The sequence below is a fragment of the Bufo gargarizans genome, chromosome 7 (assembly GCF_014858855.1).
Source record: "Bufo gargarizans isolate SCDJY-AF-19 chromosome 7, ASM1485885v1, whole genome shotgun sequence".
In the NCBI taxonomy this organism is placed as follows: Eukaryota; Metazoa; Chordata; class Amphibia; order Anura; family Bufonidae; genus Bufo; species Bufo gargarizans.
Genome location: NC_058086.1, coordinates 8,993,550 through 9,015,529, shown reverse-complemented (window position 1 = coordinate 9,015,529; position 21,980 = coordinate 8,993,550). Strand labels below are relative to the sequence as shown.

At 44.4% G+C, this 21,980-nt stretch overlaps 1 protein-coding gene across 1 annotated transcript; it reads right to left on the bottom strand.

Moving 5' to 3' along the window:
* Positions 1-4,849: 4,849 nt before the first annotated feature.
* On the bottom strand, positions 4,850-20,517 carry ANKRD54 (ankyrin repeat domain 54). Its single transcript, XM_044301452.1, has 8 exons — positions 20,264-20,517; positions 11,384-11,431; positions 10,849-10,947; positions 10,575-10,646; positions 10,448-10,495; positions 10,199-10,323; positions 7,444-7,551; positions 4,850-5,254 (listed from the first exon to the last, which is right to left on the bottom strand). The coding sequence occupies exons 1-8, from the start codon at positions 20,439-20,441 to the stop codon at positions 5,180-5,182; spliced, it is 753 nt and encodes a 250-aa protein (XP_044157387.1). The 5' UTR covers positions 20,442-20,517; the 3' UTR covers positions 4,850-5,179.
* Between the last annotated feature and the right edge of the window lie 1,463 nt (positions 20,518-21,980).

Sequence of the window (21,980 nt, the reverse complement as noted above, 5' to 3'; positions counted from 1 at the left end):
ATTTCTAAATATGAAATTCCCCAATTTTTTTTTTTTACAGTAATAAATTCCCAAAGTTATTACACGAAGTAATAACTTCATTCTAATATCCGATAGTCGGGATCCGCTGATCAGCTGTTTCAGAGTTTGAATTAAATGAGGGCAGTTCTGTTCACAGTTCACAATGAACAGAGCCTTGTACTCCGGCCGACTCCGCTACTCTGAACCCCAATCATTAGATAATACTCATCATCAATCCAACGTGCCTCACTTCCGGAACTTGCTATCATAGGTGTATTTCTGGCGCAGATTGCAGCGCAAAGGTTATCGGATTACCCGATGTGATGTATTGGATACACGATGAACAAGCGTTTCGCTCGTTCATTGGCTAATCAGTGGTACATTTACACTGCCCGACTATCGCTACTGAGCGTTACTATGAACAATCGTTAGGGAGAATCTGTGCGATTCTTGGCCCGTGTAAAAGGCCTTTTACAGATCATCCAGCATCGCCACCACATGGACTAGAACTTTCAGCCAGGTAGGCAGGCACATTGATATAGACTGCAGTTCGGGTGTATGCGAGCAGGGCAGGAGGCGGCCAGTATCTATATGATGTTTTAGCAAAGATATTTAAAGGGATTATCCAATATCATAAACTGCCCCCCCATGTGCCGGGCCCCTCACAAGGAATAGACTTACCCCGCTTCTCTGCTGGTACCCTCATGACCGCTGCTGCTTCTCCCCATCTGGAGTCGGGAGGTGCGGGAGCAGCCAATGGCAGGCGGGGATAAGCCTCTCTCACTAGGGAGGCTCGTCCCTGTCTGCCACCCACTGGCTGCCTGCCTTACCCCCCCCCCCCCCAGATATTTACCTCGCCGCACGGGGAGAACCAACAGCGGCCGTTCGGGGACCAGAAGTGTGTGTGTGTGAGAATGAGGCGTATATGTAGTAGTGCTGTGTTGCTGCTTTTTACTTGCCGTTTTGTTATTTTTTGGGGGTGAAAACCATTTAGATACCAGCCTGGCTTACCACCTCATGCCTTTAAGCTTGGCTTCTGATTTGACATGCTGTTTTGTTGATTGGTGCTCAAATTCAGGCAAAATAAATCTATGTAAATTGACCCTTATCAACTGCATTATAAAAATTACAATAGGAAATGAGCAAATCGATTTGTAAGGACTCATTCACCTGACAATGAACGAAAAAAACATGTCTGCTCCCCTAACCCGAATTGATTGTATCATAGTCATTTATGATTATCAATCAGCTCAGTTCCTTCTGCTCTATTACAAGCAGTTGGCATTTTAAGGATGGTAGGTTCCCTTTAAATAACTAATTACAACTATATTTGTAAATGAAGTAGCATCCCTGCAGTTAATCAGTGGCAAAACCACCATACATGAGAACTATAAAGAACACAAAGTATCTCTATTGATCTGGAGTATAGATCCACGGACATTCCACACGCCAGTGTATAAAACTGGAAGCACATGGAAGCTCTGTACTACAGATCCACACTGCTCCCAATTTTAGCCGTCCTAATGTGACAACCATCATATGCTCATCTCTGCCCAGGAGCGATCTGTGATTGTCTTCTCTGGAACACAAGTCCCCTTACCAACCTGGGTGTGTAATTATCAATACACACTGATGAAAAACTGTAGGTAAATATATAGCAAGGAACATAAAGCAGCACAGACAGTTTTTGTTTTTATCTTTTTAATAAAAATTAAAATGACAGAGCATTAAATGACATTATAGTCAGTGTCATGTTCATAGCACAACAGATGCAGAACGTATTCAGAGACAGAAAATAGAGTAATATGTAAAACATTCATCATGTCCTGCAGCCTACTGCACAGTACAACTTTAAACATTATCAAATTAACTCAACTATTTTTTTCCTTCTCATCCATGAAATTAAATACCTGAAAAACAAACAAACAGACACTGGGCAGATTTACTAATCCTGTCTAATATTTGTACAATGTAAACTAAGACCAAGCAGTCTAAAGTTGCGCAAGACTGATCACAGTGGATCACGCTGTATGATATAGATGGTGCCTTTTTAGACACTTGTCTCACCACCATGTATTAGTTTGTCTTTGTGCCAAATTTTGGTCCATGTCACATCTTAAAGGGGTTGTTCACCCCTTTTCAGGCAGACAGCACCGGCATGGCTAGATCTGTGGAGGGAATCATACTTACCTGATCCCAGCCGATGAGTTCCGGCTTAGCTCCAGCTCTTTCCCTGTCCGGTTTGACACGGGTCACGTGGCCGCTGCAGCCAATGACTGGCTGTGGTGGCGATGTGCCCCCCCCCCCGCCCCCACGCATCACATGACCCACTAAGATGAGGGATACATAACTGCTGCTGCAGCCACGTAACCTGCATCAAAATGGGTATTAACAAAGGGAGACCCGAGAGCTGCAGCGAAGCAAAGGAGCCAGAACCCAGCGGCAGGAATCAGGTAAGTATGATTAAAGTGGTTCTACAGTTGTTTTTTTTTACTGATAATCTATCCTCTGGATAGATCATCAACATCTGACCAGCGGGGGTCCGACACCTGGCCCCCGCCAATCAGCTGCTTTAGAAGGCAGCGGCGCGGCATTCTCATCATTTACCACTGTCCCAGTGACGTCACGGCTAGTATCAACTGGCCTGGGCGGGGCTAAGCTCCATTCAAGTGAATGAAGCTTAGCCCCGCCCAGGCCATTGATACTAGCCGTGACCTAACTGGGCCAGCTGTAAACAGCGAGAAGGCCGTGGCGCTGCTGGAGTGCCGCTGCCTTCTCAAACAGCTGATTGGCGGGGGTTCCGGGTGTCAGACAAACTGCAGAACCCCTAAAACAAACTGCAGAACCCCTTTAAGTATGGGTCTGGCCACGCTGGAGGGTGTGCCAAAAAGGCCCTCCTAGGGTAAACAACCTCAGGAGCTGTGCTCCTTTCTTTCCTGCTGAGCCACACCACCCTTGTCTAGCGAACAGAAGAAAAAAAAAAAAAATCTAAAATAATAAATGTGGTAATGCGGTGCTCAGCTATTTGGAGTGATCTTAGCTTCTTGAGATCTTGTCTTCCAGACATCTCAGTATGAAGTGTAGCAGTCTCATGACACATGAGCCTTAAAGGGAATCTGTCATCAAACTGTTGGCATATACACATAGCTGTGGTTCACCTGATTAAAACACCGCTTTTCTTTTGTTGATCCAAACCTCTGTTCATGAGTTATGATACTTTTTTATAATGTGCAAATTAGGCCTTTCGTGCAATGAGGGCGTCACCATTGGTCTTGTTGCACCCAAGATTTGCTCCTTTCGGAGGCCAGTCCCTCCCTCTCTGCTTAATTACTGTCTGGCCCCATCAATCAAGGCAGCCAGGGAGCTTGGGTGCAACATAAGCAACGGTGAGGCCTTCATTGCACCAAAGGCCTAATTTGCATATTTTTTTTTAAAAAAAGTATCAAAACTTGGGAAAAGAGCCTCAGATCAACGCAAGAAAAACAGTGTTTTAATCAGGTGAACCACAGCTATGCGTCTAAGCAGACACTGCCACCAGCGACCTCCCCATCAAGGCATATTCTCTTCTCAGACATTTAAGGCTTAGTCACAGGATATGCTATAAGTGTCTGACAGATATAAGTCTAATCTCTGGGTCCCACACCTATCTGGTGGGTCCTGCTGGCCAGGTTTACAAAAACAGCCAAACTCACTGTGCTATGTGGTTTCTGTCTCAAGATCTCACAAAGTCCGGAAGCAGCATAACACTGTAATCCCGGCAATCTGTCGCAGCCTGGATGCACCAGCCAGTGGGAATGCTGCATAAGGATCCCTGTTCTAGAGATATGTGCATATCCAAAGGCGAGATCTGCACACAAAAGACATTTATGGCATATCCTGTGGATATACCATAAATGCCTGAGACAAGCATATCCCTTTAGAAGGTTACTTAATAACAGACTACATATAGAAGAATATACTAGAAAATAGCATTTAAAAAAAAAATCTCAGGCATCTTCCATGAAAAGTACATCTATGCTCTCAGTTCTTTGTCAAGCCAAAATAGAGAAGTTCCCTGTAATTGCTCAGAAGGAACAGATTAACAGATTAGAGCTAGATGTGTGTTCACACATACTTTACGTTTTTTTGACGGCAAGAATAGACCGTCAATGTGATCCATTAGGATCCTTTTAAAATGGATTGGTTATAGCTGTCACAGCTGTATTATAAATGGAAGCCCTCATGGTAGTGTGAATGGAGCCTGGGAGACAACGCTTGCTTTTAATGTCAGTTGCTTAGTTAATGGATCTGTATAAATAATACTGCCTCCACAGGATACGGTAAATTGCAGCTATAGGGGGTTAGGAATAAATGGACAATGCTGAAATATGCAGAGATCAAGGGACACAGCACATCACACAACACAGTTATACACCAAAAAACATCAAATTTCACAAGAAAGTATGAAAATATATAGCACCACAAATCAGAAATGAAAGGCTTCAGAGAAGATTGTCACAATAGCACTTTACCCCTTACTGGTCAATTTCGTCACAAACGTTCCTTAAAGAGGACCCTTCACCACTCCTGACATGTCTGTTTTAATAGCTTCATGCGTTCCCCATGTAATAAGAATAGATGCTCCAGGATTGTTATGTCTCTATGTTGTGCCATTCCTTTACTATTTCTACTAGATGTTGTGAATGAATTGCTAGCAGTCTGCAGTAAGGGTACAGAGGCGAGGTAACCAGTTGGGGGGGGGGTACCTGCACAGTCTGACAATGGCAGCACTGACTGTATAGAGTTGGACTGTGCAGGTACAACCCCCCCCCCCCCCCAACTGGTTACCACCCCTCTGTACCCTTACTACAGACTGCTAGCAAATCCTTCATAACTTCTAGTTGAAATAATAAAGCAACTGGACAACATAGAGACACAATGATACTACTCTGGGATTGTTATTACATTGGGAATGCATGCAGCTATTAAAACAGGCATTAAGCTGGAATTGAATGTTGAGTGTACATTAGGCAAAATAAAGTATGCAGACATCAAATTACCTAGAAGGCAAAACTTCTGAGCTTTCTGCATGGTAGCCATCAAAGTGCAGGATGGCAAGACTCTTACGACAGCCGACAGGTTTACAACATACCAAGAATGACACATTCAGCACTCCTGATGATGAAGCCTGCACGTCTGACTACCTGTTCTCCATGTTCTGCATCTGCAGACTGAGAGATGTGAAGCTAGCCAGTAACTCCGTCACCTCATCCACCTGCAAAAGAAAGCAAATCCTGAGAAGCGTGGATATAAAAAAAGAAATACCATACTGAGACTGGCACATATACATGTTCATCAAAGAGTGCAAGTTTAGAGCCTCGTTTGGTTGGTTTTGTACCAGAAAAGCAAATCTACGCCTGCCATGAGCAGACATATATTTATGTTAAAATTTATGACAATTTCTTGAGTAAGTTATAGTGGTAAATCAGTCAGTCCACTAACGCTGTATGCACACGACTGAAAAAAAAACTGCCATTAAAAACAGACACACTGTCAGTAGAGATGAGCGAAATTTCATGTTATGAAATTCGTTCACGCTTTGTTTGGTGGTAAAAGCAGAATTGCGTTATGGATTTGGTTACCATGGACCATTACGTAATTCTATGACTAAATGCATAACAGAATGCCTTTAGAGGCATTCCGTTATTCATTCCGTCATAATAGAAGTCTATGAGCTGCAAAACAGATCCGTCCGGTTTCCGTTATGCAGGAGAGGACTTCTATTATGACAAAATGAATAACGGAATGCCTCTAAAGGAATTCCTTTATGCATTCTGTCATATTATTGCGTTATGGTCCGTGGTAACGGAATCCATAACGCAATTCTGCATTTACCACCAAACAAAGCGTGAACGAATTTCAAAATATGAAATTCACTCATCTATAACTGTCAGTTTTACATGGCCATTTTTCAACCATACGTGCCTTCATATTCTGGCTGTTTTTAATCTATTTTTCATGGCTGTTAAAAATGGCCATGAAAAACAGATTAATTTCATTGGGCCTAATTTTTGTTAAAATCTCAACCCCTGAAGTGCCCTCAGTATACATAATGTCCCCCATAGTGGTCCTCAGCAGTAATAATGTCCTCCATAGTGGCGCCTTCTGTTATAACGTCCCCCATAGTGGCCCCCAATGTCTCCCATAGTGGTCCTCAGCTTTTTTTTTTTTTTGCTAAAAACAAACCTCAAACACTCACCTCATCCACTTGCAGGCGCAGAGACAGTCACTGCTTTCTTGATTGTGAAGGACATGCACTAAGCCTAATGATGTCGTCATCTGGTGCTCCCATCATGATCGCGCCGTGACATTACACTAAGCGCAGGTCCTTTACAATCAAGAGGAGCAACTGCCTCTGCAAGTGGATGAGATGTTTATTTGTTTTTTTAACCTCTTAAAGGCCATATTGCACTAGTGTACCTGTTTTTAATGGCTGTTGGCGGCTGTTAAAACTGGTCCCATTGATTTCAGTGGGGTCCATCTGGCCGTGAAAACAGCCATAAATAGGACATGTCCTGTTTTTGGATGGCTGCTATTCACGGGCCATTAAAAAATATTTAAAAAAACAGTCCTGTGAATAGCCCCCATAGAATGCAATGGTTCTGGAAACAGCCATCACACGTGTGCACGTGACTAAAAGTCATGCTGCTCTAAACTTAACCCTCTTTTCCTCATCCCTTTTGAAAAAAAAAAGGGGGGGGGGGGGAGAGGCAAACAGAAAAAGCCACAAATGTTAGCACAAATCTGGCATTTGCCAAAATGTATAACTTAGGCTGGGGGAATTTACTGATTTATGTCAATTTTCTGGTGTATATTATTGAATGCAATGATGTTTAATTTAAAAAAAAAACCAATCCCTTAAACTACAAGTAATATCATGTAAACTCCGCACAATTCAGAATTGCACATGATACTTTTAGTAAGGCCTCATGCACACGAACGTATTTTTTAACGTCCCGCAAAACGTGGTTCCGTTGTACCGTGATCCATGCCCGTTTTTTCTTCCGTGGGTCTGCCGTGATTTTTGGAGGATCCACGGACATGAAAGATGAAAAAAAAATCTAAGTCAAGTTTGCCATTGAAATGATAGGAAAAAACGGACACGGATCACGGACACGGATGACAATCTTGTGTGCATCCGTGATTTTCACGGACCCATGAACCGTTGGCCGTGAAAAAAATAGGACAGGTTATATTTTTTTCACGGCCTCGAAACACGGGTCACGGACGCGGTGTAAAAACGGTGCACAAGCCGAGTTTTCTACGGCCCCATTGAAAGTCAATGGAGCCGCAGAAAAAAACGGAAAACGGCACAACGGCCACGGGTGCACACAACGGTCGTGTGCATGAGGCCTAAGACTGGAAAGTAATAACGGAGGAGTATACAAGACATGTCTGGTTTACCTGCTCCTTGGTGCTCGTCCTCTGTAGTCTGGAACAGATCTGATCGAGCTGCTCTGTCTGTTCCTGCTGGCCCAGCCTTTCCAGGTATTCCCGTAACATCTGGATAATCTACAGGTGGAAAATACAAAAGTCGGTTTAAGGAAAAAATAAAAAGTTAGTTAAAGGGAATGTGTCACCAGCAAATGACCTTTTGTTTAAATCATGTTTGTCATGTTTAAAGGGCTTCTGTCACCCCACTAAACCTTTTTTTTTTGCTTACTTATAATCCCTACACTGCGATTTATGGCTACATGATCAAATTAATCATTTTGGGCCTGTAGATTTAGTTTAAAACAAGCTTTTAAAATATGCTAATTACCTTGCTACCAGCAAGTAGGGCGGCCACTTGCTGGTAGCAGCCGCATCCTCCACATTGTGATTGACAGGGCCAGGGAACGTTCTCTGCTGGCCCTGCCTGTTTGCATTTAAAATCTTGTGCCTGCGCCGCGGCCGTACCTGTCTTCACCTGGCGCAGGCGCACTGAGAGGCGGCCGCTCCATTCTCAATGCTCCTGCGCCGGGTGTAGATGTGATGTCATCGGCGCAGGCGCATTGAGGATAGAGCGGCCGCCTCTCAGTGTGCCTGCGCCAATTGAAGACAGGTACGGCCGCAGCGCAGGCGCAAGATTTTAAATGCAAACAGGCAGGGCCAGCAGAGAACGATCCTGTTCCCTGGCCCTGTCAATCACAATGTGGAGGGGGCGTCTTTACGATCGGAGGATGCGGCTGCTACCAGCAAGTAGCCGCCCTACTTGCTGGTAGCAAGGTAATTAGCATATTTTAAAAGCTTGTTTTAAACTAAATCTACAGGACCAAAATGATTAATTTGATCATGTAGCCATATATCGCAGTGTAGGGATTATAAGTAAGCAAACAAAAACAAAAAAGTTTAGTGGGGTGACAGAAGCCCTTTAAAGTATTAGTAAATAATTCTTGATGTTATTTTTGAATTTTCCATGTCGATATCTATATTTAATTAAAAAACATAAAATCCTGCAGTATTTGCACTGGTCACTAAGGCTACTTTCACACTTGCATTTTTGGCGGATCCGTCATGGATCTGTATTATCTGTAACATAGCCAAGACGGATCCGTCATGAACTCCATTGAAAGTCAATCGGAGACAGATTAGTTTTCTATTGTGCCAGAGAAAACAGATTTGTCCCCATTGACTTATATGGTGTGCCAGGACGGATCCATTTGGCTCAGTTTCATCAAGCAGGCAGCGTTTTGGTGTCCACCACCAGAACGGAATGGAGACGGTTCGGAGGTAAACTGATGCATTCTGAGCGGATCCTTTTCCATTCAGAATGCATTAGGGCAAAACTGATCCGTTTTGGACCGCTTGTGAGAGCCCTGAACAGATCTCACAAATGGAAAGCCAAAATGTGAGTGTGAAAGTAGCCTAAGCCTAATAATTGGTGCCACTTCTTGGCCTGCATAGATCACTTTACTGCAGTTACCTGCTTACCTATCATTCTAATCTGCGATATGGCCCATGGGGCCGAGGTAAAGCAGTTTTCTTAATACTTTCTAAATGCTGTTAAGCTCAGGCAATATGGCCATCCCTATAATCATGTTCAGGAAAGAGAATTAAAGGGATTTTCCTCAGGATAGGTCATCAGTATCTGATTGGTGGGGATCTGACACCCGGGACACCCGCCAATCAGCTGCCTAAGAAGGCAACAGCACTCCTGAGAGCACCGCGGCCTTCTCCGTGCTCACCAAGCACAGCGCCGTACCTTGTATAGCGGCTGTGCTCGGTATTGTGCTCAGCCCCACTGCAGTTATTGAAGACATTTGTTGAGCCAAAGACTGAAGTAGATGCAACAGGAAGGAGAATTTTCCCTGCCCTTTGAATCAGCTTCTGGCTTTGGCACTAAAAAGTGCATGAAACCTGCCACAAACAAATGCTGCATTTTTCCCAAAAGGTTTAAGTTTACACTGTCTAAATGTCAGACTAGATTAGTAAATCTGCTCATTTGTATTGTGAAGCATTGATATTAAAATAAAATGGCCAATTTTTTAATACGGCGCGGTTTATACCACTGATAATTGACATGACTATGTCTACGTTCCCTCTGTGACAGTAAATATAGCATAATCAACATTTGCACGCTGCCCTCGCCACTTTCTAAAAAAGGGTGTGTGTGACAGGGGGGGAATATGGGCGTCAATCAGCCCCAGCACTTTTATCATCATTTACACCTGTTTTCTGACATAAATGACTAAAATCTACTCCGGTGCATGAATTGGCAAAGGATATGGCAATTTATGACTAGGAATCCCAGATCAAGTGAAGGGGATACCAAAGGCCGGCCTAAAATACTGGTCTTCCTTATGTCTGTACTCTGAGGGGGTCATTTATTATACCAAATTAGACATATTTCAGGTATTGCGCCGCTATCTGCAAATTCACCCGCTTACGCCAGGTCTAAAATTGTGGGCATGGTGCGGGTGGAGAAGGACCGGTAGGCCAGTCTCATTTACAATTTTCTATTCCTGTTTTAGGTGTAGAAAAGGGTCTAAATATAAGGCCGCTCGGAAGCTGTATCACATTTAGAACTGGCGCAGGATGCACCGAAGTTATGGAGGCATGCTTTTCTTCATAACTTCGGAGCTTTATTAATAAATGTGCCCCTATGTATTAAATCATAAGTCATAAATGACAGATGGCACAGGACTACAAATGCAAATTATAGTCCGCAAGCTCTCACCTGTTTCACCTCTAGTCGCAGAGATTCCAGAGTCTGTGATTTTCCATCTTGTAATATGTTCAACTTTGACTTAGCTAAATGAAGAGGGGTACGGCCTGCACGGTCTAAAGCATCCACTCTGGCACCTTTCAATAAAATGTAAAAAAATTAAATATGGGTAAAGTGAAAACTAAAGCTACTTTAGTAAAAAGATTATTACTTTACAAGAATATAATTTTCTGTCTACTGAAACATGGATCGGTTTCCTACCTCCCCGTAAAAGGGTTGTAATGACAGGAACATGACTGGTGCAAGCAGCTAGAAAGGAAAAAACATACAATGAAATAACGCACCTCAATGCAGGGAAGATGGTAGCAGATTCTCATAGAACACCTACCCAAGTGCAATGGGGTGTTCCCTAGCCCATCTCTCTGATTTGGATCAGCACCATGGTCCAAGAGTAAGTGCACTAAAAGAATTTAAGAAGAGATCTTTTGATAAATGCTGAATATGATGATTTACCTGCAGCATATTCTGCCTTCCTGGAGGCTGCACTAATACTGCGCCACCAAGTTACAGAAGAATAATCTACAAAACCATCGCTTGCAAATAAACTGCCACTGAGAAAAATCTAAGGATTTCTGTAAAATACATTCTGTCAAATTCTGTACCAATTTTGTCGTTTCCATTGCAGGATGCGAAGTGCAGAGCTGTACGGCCCTTGTCATCAGCTGCACAGGGATCCGCTCCGTCATCTAGCAGGTGCTGAACTGGAGAAAGAAGAAGAAAGCTTTATCCATTTTATATACACGTCTTGCAAACTTGATTCATGGGAAAACCTAAAAATGTGTAAAAAAAAAATTTCTGCCAGTTTAAACCAGATAACAACGCATCCTTTTTTTTTCTGATTGTAGATTTTTTAAATCTATTTCCTGAACATAATTCTGGTGCGGCCATCTTGCCTGAGCTGCTCTTAACAGCATTTAGAAAGCATTAGGAAAATTGCTTCACGGCAGCCACATGGGCCATAGACACAATGGACAGGAGGGGACCTCATTGACTTGTATGGGAGCGTCTTCTAGGCATGATTTGTGCAGGAAGAAAAGCAACTTCCCTATGCAGCTGTTGCACATACTGACAGTCACCCTAGGGTAACACTTTCTGTGATACATACAGAGGAAAATATATGTATATGTGAACACGTACCTGTGTCTAGATCATTTCCATTTGCTGCTTCTCGTAACTTCCGAAGAGCTGTTAGGAGATAAGAAGTTACAATGGCTTTTATCCAAGTATAACCTGAAATAGCTAACTGTAAAGAAATTATGGATTGAATATCAGTTCCAGACATCTGAACGAGATTGTTTCTGCTCTATGTGGATAGATTTCTACGAGCCCCATTCAGACCACCGGCAGACACAGAAATTTCCAGAACAAATCTGCCAAGTGTGAATACACAGCAGTATTGCATAAAAAAAACCTGCTTCCCTAGCCGGTGGCAATCATACATGGGCTTAAAAAGGCATCAGATAGGTTGTACCATTTAACCTATCCACCATCCAGGAGGATAGGGGATAAGTGTCTGATCGGCGGGGTCCGACCGCTGGGGCCTCTGCTAAACACCAAAACTAGGATCTGTAAATGATGCAGATGTGCACGTGTGTCCGCCTCTCAGTTCACCTCTATGGGACTGTCTGAGACAACCAAGTACAAGCGCTCGCCTATCTTCAGCAGCCGCTTAGAGTTGAATGGAGCTGAAGCCTACACTCATGGCTGTAGCCCCACTCACACTGAGGAGCAGGGCCGAAACGCTCACGATTAGCAGGAGCCCCAGTGGTCAGACAATTATCCACTATCCTGTGGACCTATCCATAAGTTGTCTTAAAGGGGTTTTCTAGTTATACAAAAAAATAAATGAAACCAGCATTCAACCTTACTGCATTATATACATTTGAACAAAAATATAAACACAACACTTTCGGTTTTGCTCCCATTTTGCATGAGCTGAACTCAAAGATCTGAAACATTTTCTACATACTCAAAAGACCAATTACTCTCAAATATTGTTCACAAATCTGTATAAATCTGTGTTAGTGAGCACTTCTCCTTTGCCGAGATAATTCATCCCTCCTCACAGGTGTGGCATATCAAGGTGCTGATTAGACAGCATGAATATTGCAGTATAGGGCCGTGCATTATCATGCTGCAACATGAGGTGATGGTCGTGGATGAATAGCACAACAATGGGCCTCAGGCTCTCGTCACGAAATCTCTGTGCATTCAAAATGCCATCAATAAAATGCACCTGTGTTCGTTGTCCATAACATACGCCTGCCCATACCATAACCCACCGCTACCATGGGCCACTTAATCCACAACGTTGACGGCAGCAAACCGCTCACCCACACGACGCCACACACGCTGCCTACCGCCTGCCCTGAACAGAACGCCTCTCCAACGTGCCAGACGCCATTGAATGTGAGCATCTGCCTGACGAGCATGCAGATGAGCTTCCCTTAGACGGTTTCTGACAGTTTGTGAAGAAATTCTTTGGTTTTGCAAACCGATTGTTGCTGCAGCTGTTCGGGCGGCTGGTCTCAGACGATCATGGAGGTGAACATGCTGGATGTGGAGGTCCTGGGCTGGTGTGGTTACACGTGGTCTGCGGTTGTGAGGCCTGTTGGATGTACTTCGAAATTCTCTGAAACGCCTTTGGAGACGGCTTATGGTAGAGAAATGAACATTCATTGCGCGGGCAACAGCTCTGGTAGACATTCCTGCAGTCAGCATGCCAATTGCACGCTCCCTCAAACGATGCGACATCTGTGGCATTTTGCTGTGTGATCAAACTGCACATTTCAGAGTGTCCTTTCATTGTGGGCAGTCTAAGGCACAGCTGTGCAATATTCATGCTGTCTAATCCTAAACACCTTGATATGCCACACCCGTGAGGTGGGATAAATTATCTCAGCAAAGGAGAAGTGCTCACTAACACAGATTTTGTCAGATTTGAGAACAATATTTGAGAGTAAAGGGACTTTTGTGTATGTAGAAACATTTTCAGATATTTGAATTGACCTCATACAAAATGGGAGCAAAACCGAAAGTGTTGCGTTTATATTATTGTTCAGTATAAGTCAGATGATGTTCTGAGTGAATTATGACTTCTCTAGCATAATTTGGATCTGTAACCCGCACCCTACGTTTACATCCCAGAGCAAGATTTATGGGGACTGCCTGTAGCATCAGGTCCCTACCTCACAGATCACAGATCCAAGCAGAGTCGGCTGCCTCATTAGTAGTATTCACTTCAATGCAGTGAATACTAATGAAGCTGTGTTGGATATGTGTTAGGGGAGGGGACCTCTCCCAGCACAAAGACTTTTACTAAAGAAATTATTTGACAGGTCTTCATCAGGATTTTAACTCCAGACCTGTATGTCACGCAGAAGAGTTACCATTAGATGCTGCCCTATTAACTTCTATGGGGCCCTTTTCTTCCATTCCATGGCTCAGCAAAACAAATGAAACATGTCCTATACTTGTCAGTGAAAATCGGGACATGGACAAGTCTATGGGTCAGCGAAAAACAGAATACAATGATTTTTGTTGTGGACATGCCGAACTGTCTGCAAAAAATCTGATCCACATTTTTGCGGACAGCATATGGCCGTCTGAATGAGCCCTTAGGGCTCATGCACACAACCACATGTATTTTGCAGTCAACAAAATACGGATCCCAAAAAATACGGATAACATCTTATGTGCATTCCGTATTTTGCGGAACGGAACAGCTGGCCCCTAATAGAAAAGTACTACCCTTGTCGGTAATGTGGACAATAATAGGACATGTTCTATTTCTTTGTGGAACAGAAATACGGACATACGGAATGAACACGGAGAACCTTTTGTTTTTTTTGCGGCCCCATTGAAATGAATGGTTCCGCATACAGTCCACAAAAGAACCGGAATGGACACAGACAGAAAATACGTTTGTGTGCATGAGGCCTTAGGCCCCTTTCACACGGGCGAGATTTCCGTGCGGGTGCGATGCGTGAGTTGAACGCATTGCACCCGCACTGAATCCTGACCCATTCATTTCTATGGGGCTGTGCACATGAGCGGTGATTTTCACGCAACACTTATGCGTTGCGTGAAAATCGCAGCATGTTCTATATTCTGCGTTTTTCACGTAACGCAGGTCCCATAGAAATGAATGGGGTTGCGTGAAAATCGCAAGCATCCGCAAGCAAGTGCGGATGCGGTGCGATTTCCACGCATGGGTTCTAGGTGACAGTCTATTCACTGTATTATTTTCCCTTATAACATGGTTATAAGGGAAAATAATAGCATTCTGACTACAGAATGCTTAGTATAATAGTGCTGGGAGGGTTAAAAAAAATAAAAAAGTTAACTCACCTTATCCCCATGATCGCCTAGTTCCCGGTCGGTCTCTTCTTTAGCTGTGACTAAAGGACCTGTGGTGATGTCAGATCAAATGCTCCATCACCATGGTGATGGACCATGTGATTGGAGCATGTGATCTGACATCACCAAAGGTCATTCAGCCCAAGCCCACAGCTAAAGAACAGACCGACCGGGAACTACACGATCATGGGGATAAGGTGAGTTAACGTTTTTATTATTTTTTTAACCCTTCCAGCGCTATTATACTAAGCATTCTGTATTCAGAATGCTATTATTTTCCCTTATAACCATGTTATAAGGGAAAATAATAGAATCTACAGAACATCAATCCCAAGCCCGAACTTCTTTGAAGAAGTTCGGGTTTGGGTACCAAACATGCGCGATTTTTCTCACGCGAGTGCAAAACGCATGACAATGTTTTGCACTCGCGCGGAAAAATCGCGGGTGTTTCCGCAACGCACCCGCACATTTTTCCGCAACGCCCGTGTGAAACCAGCCTTACTCTACTTACCTGCTCTGCAGGAGGGGGTTGAATTTTCTGTGCTCAAAAAGCTATTTTCTTCACAGGCATAAACACTAAATAAATGGTATATTACTGAAAAAATTGTGCCCTTTACCAATCACCCTAAATAGTATGCTCACTATACTGTATGGGTTATTAGGAATACAACTAGGGTTGTTTCAATACCAAAAATTTTATTCTGTTTTGATAACATAAAAAAGTATTGTGATACTCGATACCATGCAAAAAATAAAATAAAACCCCCAAAAATGCTGTGTGCATTCCGCATTTTATGGAACGTCCGGCCCATAATCGAACAGTCCTATCGTATTTTGTGGGGGAAAAAGGTGACAAAAAAAAAAAATGGCGAATCGCACAGTTTTATAAAAAAAAAATTCTGTTACGGCATTCACCGCATAGGACATTTTTTAAAATATTTTAATAGTTTGGACTTTTTGTGATATGTTTATTTATTGTTTATATATTTTAGATGTAAAATTAGGAAAGGGGGTTATTTATACTTTGTTTTTTTTTTTTTACTTTTTATCCCTTGTCCTATTCACCCTAATAGATCTCTATTAGAGTGAATAGGACTTCACACTCTCCCTGCTGTCCTGTGCTTACCATGGACAGCTTCAGTAGTGTCCTGGATGCCATGGTAACCGATCGGAGCCCCAGGATTACACTGCTGGGGCTCCGATCACAAGCTGCCACTGCCACCAATAAAGAGGGGACCCTGTGGCCACTGCCACCAATGAATTTAATACTGGGGGGGTGGGGGGCGCACTGCGTCACCAATGTTTTTAATACTGGGGAGGGCACACTGCGCCACCAATGATAATGAACGTTTAATACAGGAGGCGGGTGTGTCGGCGGCAGAATCACATAGCCGGCACACTGCCTCTGACAGGGAGCTGCGATCAGGGGTTAACTGCCACTGATCGCAGCTTCCTGTCATATAGGCTGGGCACCGCCTCCTGTATTTGTATTAGACGTTAACTTTCATTGGTGGCGCAGTGCGCCCGCCCCTCTCTCTCCTCATTGGCAGCGCGGCACAGGGGGAGGGAGAGAGTGACTCCTTCTCCCCTGTGCTACGGAGGGAACATGGCGCTGACAGCAGCTCACTTGTGTTCTGCGATACTAGACTGCGCAGCCCAGTATCGAAAAAATGGAAATCCCGGTACCGAATCAATACTGGTATAAAAGTATCGATTAGGTATTGAAATTTCGATTCCAGAGAAAACTCTAATTACAACTGTACCAGATACTGTTTTGAGATATTTCATATTAAGGATGTTACAAAAACGTTAATGGTTTTTGCTTTGTTATTTCTTTTAATAACAACTTTTACCATAAAAGAAAAAATAAGTAAAACTTCTATTTTTCTGTCATAACTTTTACTATAAAGATGATTTTACTGAGATTTGAGCCCCGAGCAGCAAACAGCTGCCGTACCGACTCCTCTATAGAAAAGCTCTGCTGTAAAGATGGGATTTTTTATGCCTTATAGTTTTACTATTTGTTTTAATTAAATATCACAAAACAGTATTGCTGTCCCCGTAACCCATACAATATAGTGAGCACATCATTTATGGTAATTGCTAAACAGCGTGAATAAAAATGGGGCCTGTGTGGAGCCCTGACATTTCTGAGGGCTTTGCTGGATCCAGCCTGCTTGAAGTCCTGCTGGACAACCCCCACCCTAAGGGCTCACGCACATGTTTGTTTTGCGGTGGGCAAATTGCGGATCCCCAAAACCCTGATAAAGGCAGTGTGCGTTCCGCATTTTGCAGAATGGAACGGCCATCCCATATTAGAACAATCCTATCCTTGTCTGTAAATAACAGGACATGGTCTATTTTTTTGCAGGACGGACATGGAACACGAAGTCATTTTCGTTTTTTGCTGCCCCGTGGAAGTTAATGGTTACGCATACGAGCGGCAAAAAAATGGAATGGACAAAAAATATGTTTGTGTGCATGAGGCCTAAGACACAGCATGATTCCTGACATCAACTCTACAGGGCAGGGGCAGGGAGAATAAGGGTCCATTCACACGTCCGTTTTTTCTTTCCTGATCTGTTCCGTTTTTTGCGGAACAGATCAGGACCAGATCTGGACCCATTCATTTTCAATGGGTCCTGGAAAAAAATCGGACAGCACAATGTGTGCTGTCCGTGTCAGTTTCCGTTGTTCCGTTCCGCATGTCCGTTTAAAGGGGTTGTCCGGGTTCAGAGCTGAACCCGGACATACCCTTATTTTCACCCCGGCAGCCCTCCTGAGCCTGGCATCGGAGCATCTCATGCTCCGATGCGCTCCCGTGCCCTGCGCTACATCGCGCAGGGCACAGGCTCTTGTGTTTTCAATAACACACTGCCGGGCGGTAACTTCCGCCCAGCAGTGTGTTCGGTGACGTCACCGGCTCTGAGGGGCGAGCTTTAGCTCTGCCCTAGCCGTTTTACTGGCTAGGGCAGAGCCAAATCCCGCCCATCAGTGCCGGTGACGTCACCGGGCTGCCTGTCAGCCCCATAGAGAGCCCGGTATGTCACTGGAACTCAGAAAAATGCCTTTGCCCTGCGCGATTTATGTCAGGGGGGCTGCCGGGGTGAAAATGGAGGGATGTCCAGGTTCAGCTCTGAACCTGGACAACCCCATTAAATATAAAACATGTCCTATTCTTTTCCGCAAAATTCGGATCCTGGTACAATACAAAGTCAATGGATCCGCAAAAAACGGAAGACATTCGGATGTCATTCCGTATGTCATCCGTTTTATACGGAATCCGTTCCTGGAAACACATAACAAATTTATTTATTCAATTTTTTTTTTAAAGAAATCCAAACAACTTTATTTGATTATTGAAATTTATACATGTTTCCGTTTTTTGCGGATCCGCAAAAAACGGATGACATACGGAAACATTTTCAGGAACAACAGATCCGCAAAAAACGGACCGAAAATCGGGATATAGGAAAATACTAACGTGTGAATGTAGCCTAAGGGTCCATTCACACGTCCGTTGTTTGTTTTCTGATCTGTTCCGTTTTTTGCTGAACAGATCTGGACCAGATCTGGACCCATTCATTTTCAATGGGTCCTGAAAAAAAACGGACAGCACAATGTCAGATTTTTTTTCAGGACCCATTGAAAATGAATGGGTCCAGATCTGGTCCAGATCTGTTCCGCAAAAAACGGAACAGATCAGGAAAGAAAAAACGGACGTGTGAATAGACCCTAAGAGGCAAGGTCACGGACGATGTTGTGTCTACAGGGCAGGGTCCAAGCACATGATGTCATCTGGACAGAAACGCAACACAGTGGAAAATGTGACCACGACGGAGTGCAGGAAAATGGGGCATTAAACAATCACTATTAGGCCTCATGCACACGACCGTTGTGTGTTTTGCAATCCGCACACCGCGGATCCGCAAAACACTGATGGCGTCCGTGTGCGTTCCGCAATTTGCAGAACGGCACGGACAGCCTTTAATATAGCTGCCTATTCTTGTCTGCAATAGGACACGTTATATTTTTTATGCGGACTACGCGGAGTGCTGTCCGCATCTTTTGCGGCCCCCTTGAAGTGAATGGGTCCGCATCTGAGCCGCCAAAACTGCGGCTAGGATGCGGACCAAAACATCGGACGTGTGCATGAGGCCTTGGTAAGTGACAATATGTGCTGTTTTCTGTCAATTGATGCTGATAACGGCAAAACCAGAATACCCCTTTAATGGGACAACCCCTTTAAGGCTTGTTCACACTTTCCAGTGGTGGTATGTCCTTTGATGGAATAGTCAAAATAAAATAAGTATACAAAACACACTGCTTGCTTCACCTCAGGAAAAAAATATTGAAGAAAAAGTGGAAAAAGTTATACATATGGAATATAAAAACGTTATGTGTCAGTATATGGTGAGGAAAGTAACTTTTTCTCCAAAGCTTTTTTTATTGTTTAAAAGTATTAAAGACGATACATACATTTGGCATGGCTGTGATCGCACTGATCGGCAGAGTAATGATACGGCTCCGGCAGAGGATCAGCAAAAACGCATCCGGTCAATAATACAACCGGCTGCATCTGTTCAGAATGGATCTCTAAAATGAACAAGACGGATACGGCACTAAAACCATTGGAAGTCAATGGCGCCGGATCCGGTCTTGATCAGTATCCCATGACGCACACAAAATCGCTGCTTGGAAAGCAACAAAACGGAAGGCATTCTGGAGCGCTCCGTTCTGGTTTGTCCAGTTTTATCCCCATTGACAATGAATGGGGACAAAACTGAAGGGTTTTCCTGCGGTTTTCAGATCCTCTGAATGATGTCAAAACCAGAGAGGTAAACACAGATGTGAAAGTGGTCACCTGTCGATTTTACCGCATTGTGAAACCTATAAAACAATGGCACAGTTGGGTTTTTCCAGTCCCACACAATTAATATTTTTTCCCCCAGATTCCCAAAACACTGAATAGTGCCATTAGGTCTCCTGCACACGATTGTGTGCTTTCCGTTGCAGTATTGTGGACCGCATTTGCGGATCCGCAATACACAGGCGCTGTTCTGTGGCCATTCCGCACCACAGATGCAGACCCATTCACTTCAATGGGTCCGCAAATCCGGAGATGCGGAACGGAAGCACGGAACGGAACCCCTCCAGGAGCACTAGGGAGCGCTTCTCTGGGGTTTCGTCCCGTACTTCCGTTCCGCAAAAAGATAGAACATGTCCTTTATTTTTGCGGACCGGCCGGATCGCGGACCCATTAAAGTGAATGGGTCCGCGATCCGCTGCGGCTGCCCACACGTTCATGTGCAGGAGGCCTTAGAAAGAGCAACTTGTCCTGAAAACATCCATGCCTTCATATGGATACGTTAATAGAAAAAAAAAAATTAAATAAAAAAAAGTGTGGCTTTAGGAAGGTAAAAAATGATTTACAATGGAAAGGTATTAATAAAGGTAATACAGACATTACGTCTGTAATGTGAACAGTGCTGTACTGTGGTGGTATGCGCCCACACCTCAGGATCCAGCTGTGCAGCCATTATACGTACCCGCAGTGTGTAACATCAGACTAATTTACTGGACGGTAGTCAGTTACCGCACGTACAACGTGCACACACGGGTCACAGGCGGCATTTTGTAGCGCCTTCCCCTTCTTACCATAGCTCTCCCTGGCCAGTGGGCACAGCCTGTAGCGGTGCTGCCGGTGGGATCTCACACAGCCTCCCGGACTCCGCCTTGGTTTCTCGGGCTCTTCCCATAAAGCTTTCAGCAGCTCGGGCACCCCGGAGCCCAGCTCCCCGGGAAGAGACGACTTTCCCTGGTCTTCTAGCTCCATTCGCTCCCCAGGCTCCAGACAGTCCACCAGGCCGCAGTCACCATGACGACCACCTACCCCAACCAATCAGCCCCGAGGACGCCTGGAAATCCCGTAGTAGAAACTACCAATGGGAAGGCGTGACGTCAGGCTCATTTGCATATGGGTTGACAGCTTGCGTGGGCAATACAATCGGTAGTGACTAGAATGGGGTTGCTCCTGACAGGTGTGATGTCATAGGAAGAGGCGGAGTCTCGTTATCCAGGGGGCGGGGCCTCAGGATTTGTTGGAAATGCTTCAGAGCACGTTGTTGGAGAGAGGAGCAGAGGCTGCAGGTCGCTGTGTGGAGCAGAAGACTGACTGTTATTTGTACTTGGGGGGGATTAAACCTTGTATTGGAGACTGTATGTTAGGGGGAGGAGGTGATTTAATTACATGGCACTGTATGCTGGAGGGGCTGAAGGCAGGGGAGTTATGTATTTTACATGGCACTGTGTGCTGGAGGGGCTGAAGGTAGATGGAGTAATGTATTTTACATGGGACTGTATGCTGGAGAAAACGGAAGACGGGGAATGATGTATTTGTAATGTTTTCTGTCAATTGATGCTGATGCATTACCAGTTCTGCACCCTGCTACTCTCTTTATTGGGCTAACACCAATGCCATCTATGTATTTTGTACAGGTCCTATACACTGTGCATTTCTAATGTTTGCAACTGTTATGTTCAAATGTAATGTGCCTGGTTCGCCAGCAGGTGGCAGCAAACACGGCAGAGCTGTACTTGGAGAGAATAGAGTTTTCCATTCTATTTTACCCCCCTCCTCTGTGGAGGAGTGGGCTAGTCCTACTTCTTGTAGAAAGGGTTGGGACCAGTTAAAATGAGTCTAGTTTATCCCTTGCCGTCTCTGCTGGATGTGCCCAAGCCAGCCAGAGCACCCTCAGCTCTGCTGGCCATGGAGGCCAAAGCTCAGAGCCTCAGGAGGAAGGTTCCCTGGCCTAATTTAAAGACTCCATGTTGAAGCTGCCAGGATTCCTTCTTGGCGGAAGATAAGTCTGACTAAAAAGAGAAGTGCAGCATACAGAAGAAATAGTCGTACAGCAGAGACAGCGAGAAACAGAGGTAGCAAAGTCAAGTTTGCCAGCCAATTTTAATGCTAAAGCCTGCTGGGACCAAGACAAAGCTTGAAGATTGTTTCTGATGAACGTTTATTCAAATAAAGCTGCTGTTCAACTATATACAAGGTCTGTTATATACTATAGTACCGCGCGATGCACTCCCTACCCACCGTCACTGTTGTCAATGCCTTGAAAACACAATATACAATGGATTTGAACTCCCAGATTAGTATTTACCTGTTTCTGAGTTCTGCTTTTCCAACTGTATGTTCGTGAACATAGGTGGGTAGCAGGGGCGTAGCTAATGGCTCATGGGCCCTGGTGCAAGAGTTCAGCTTGGGGCCCCCTTCCCTCAGTATACTGGTGTCTTATGCACCACAAGGGTCTTTGGGCCCCCTCAGGCTCCTGGGCCCGGTAGCGACTGCTACCTCTGCACCCCCTAT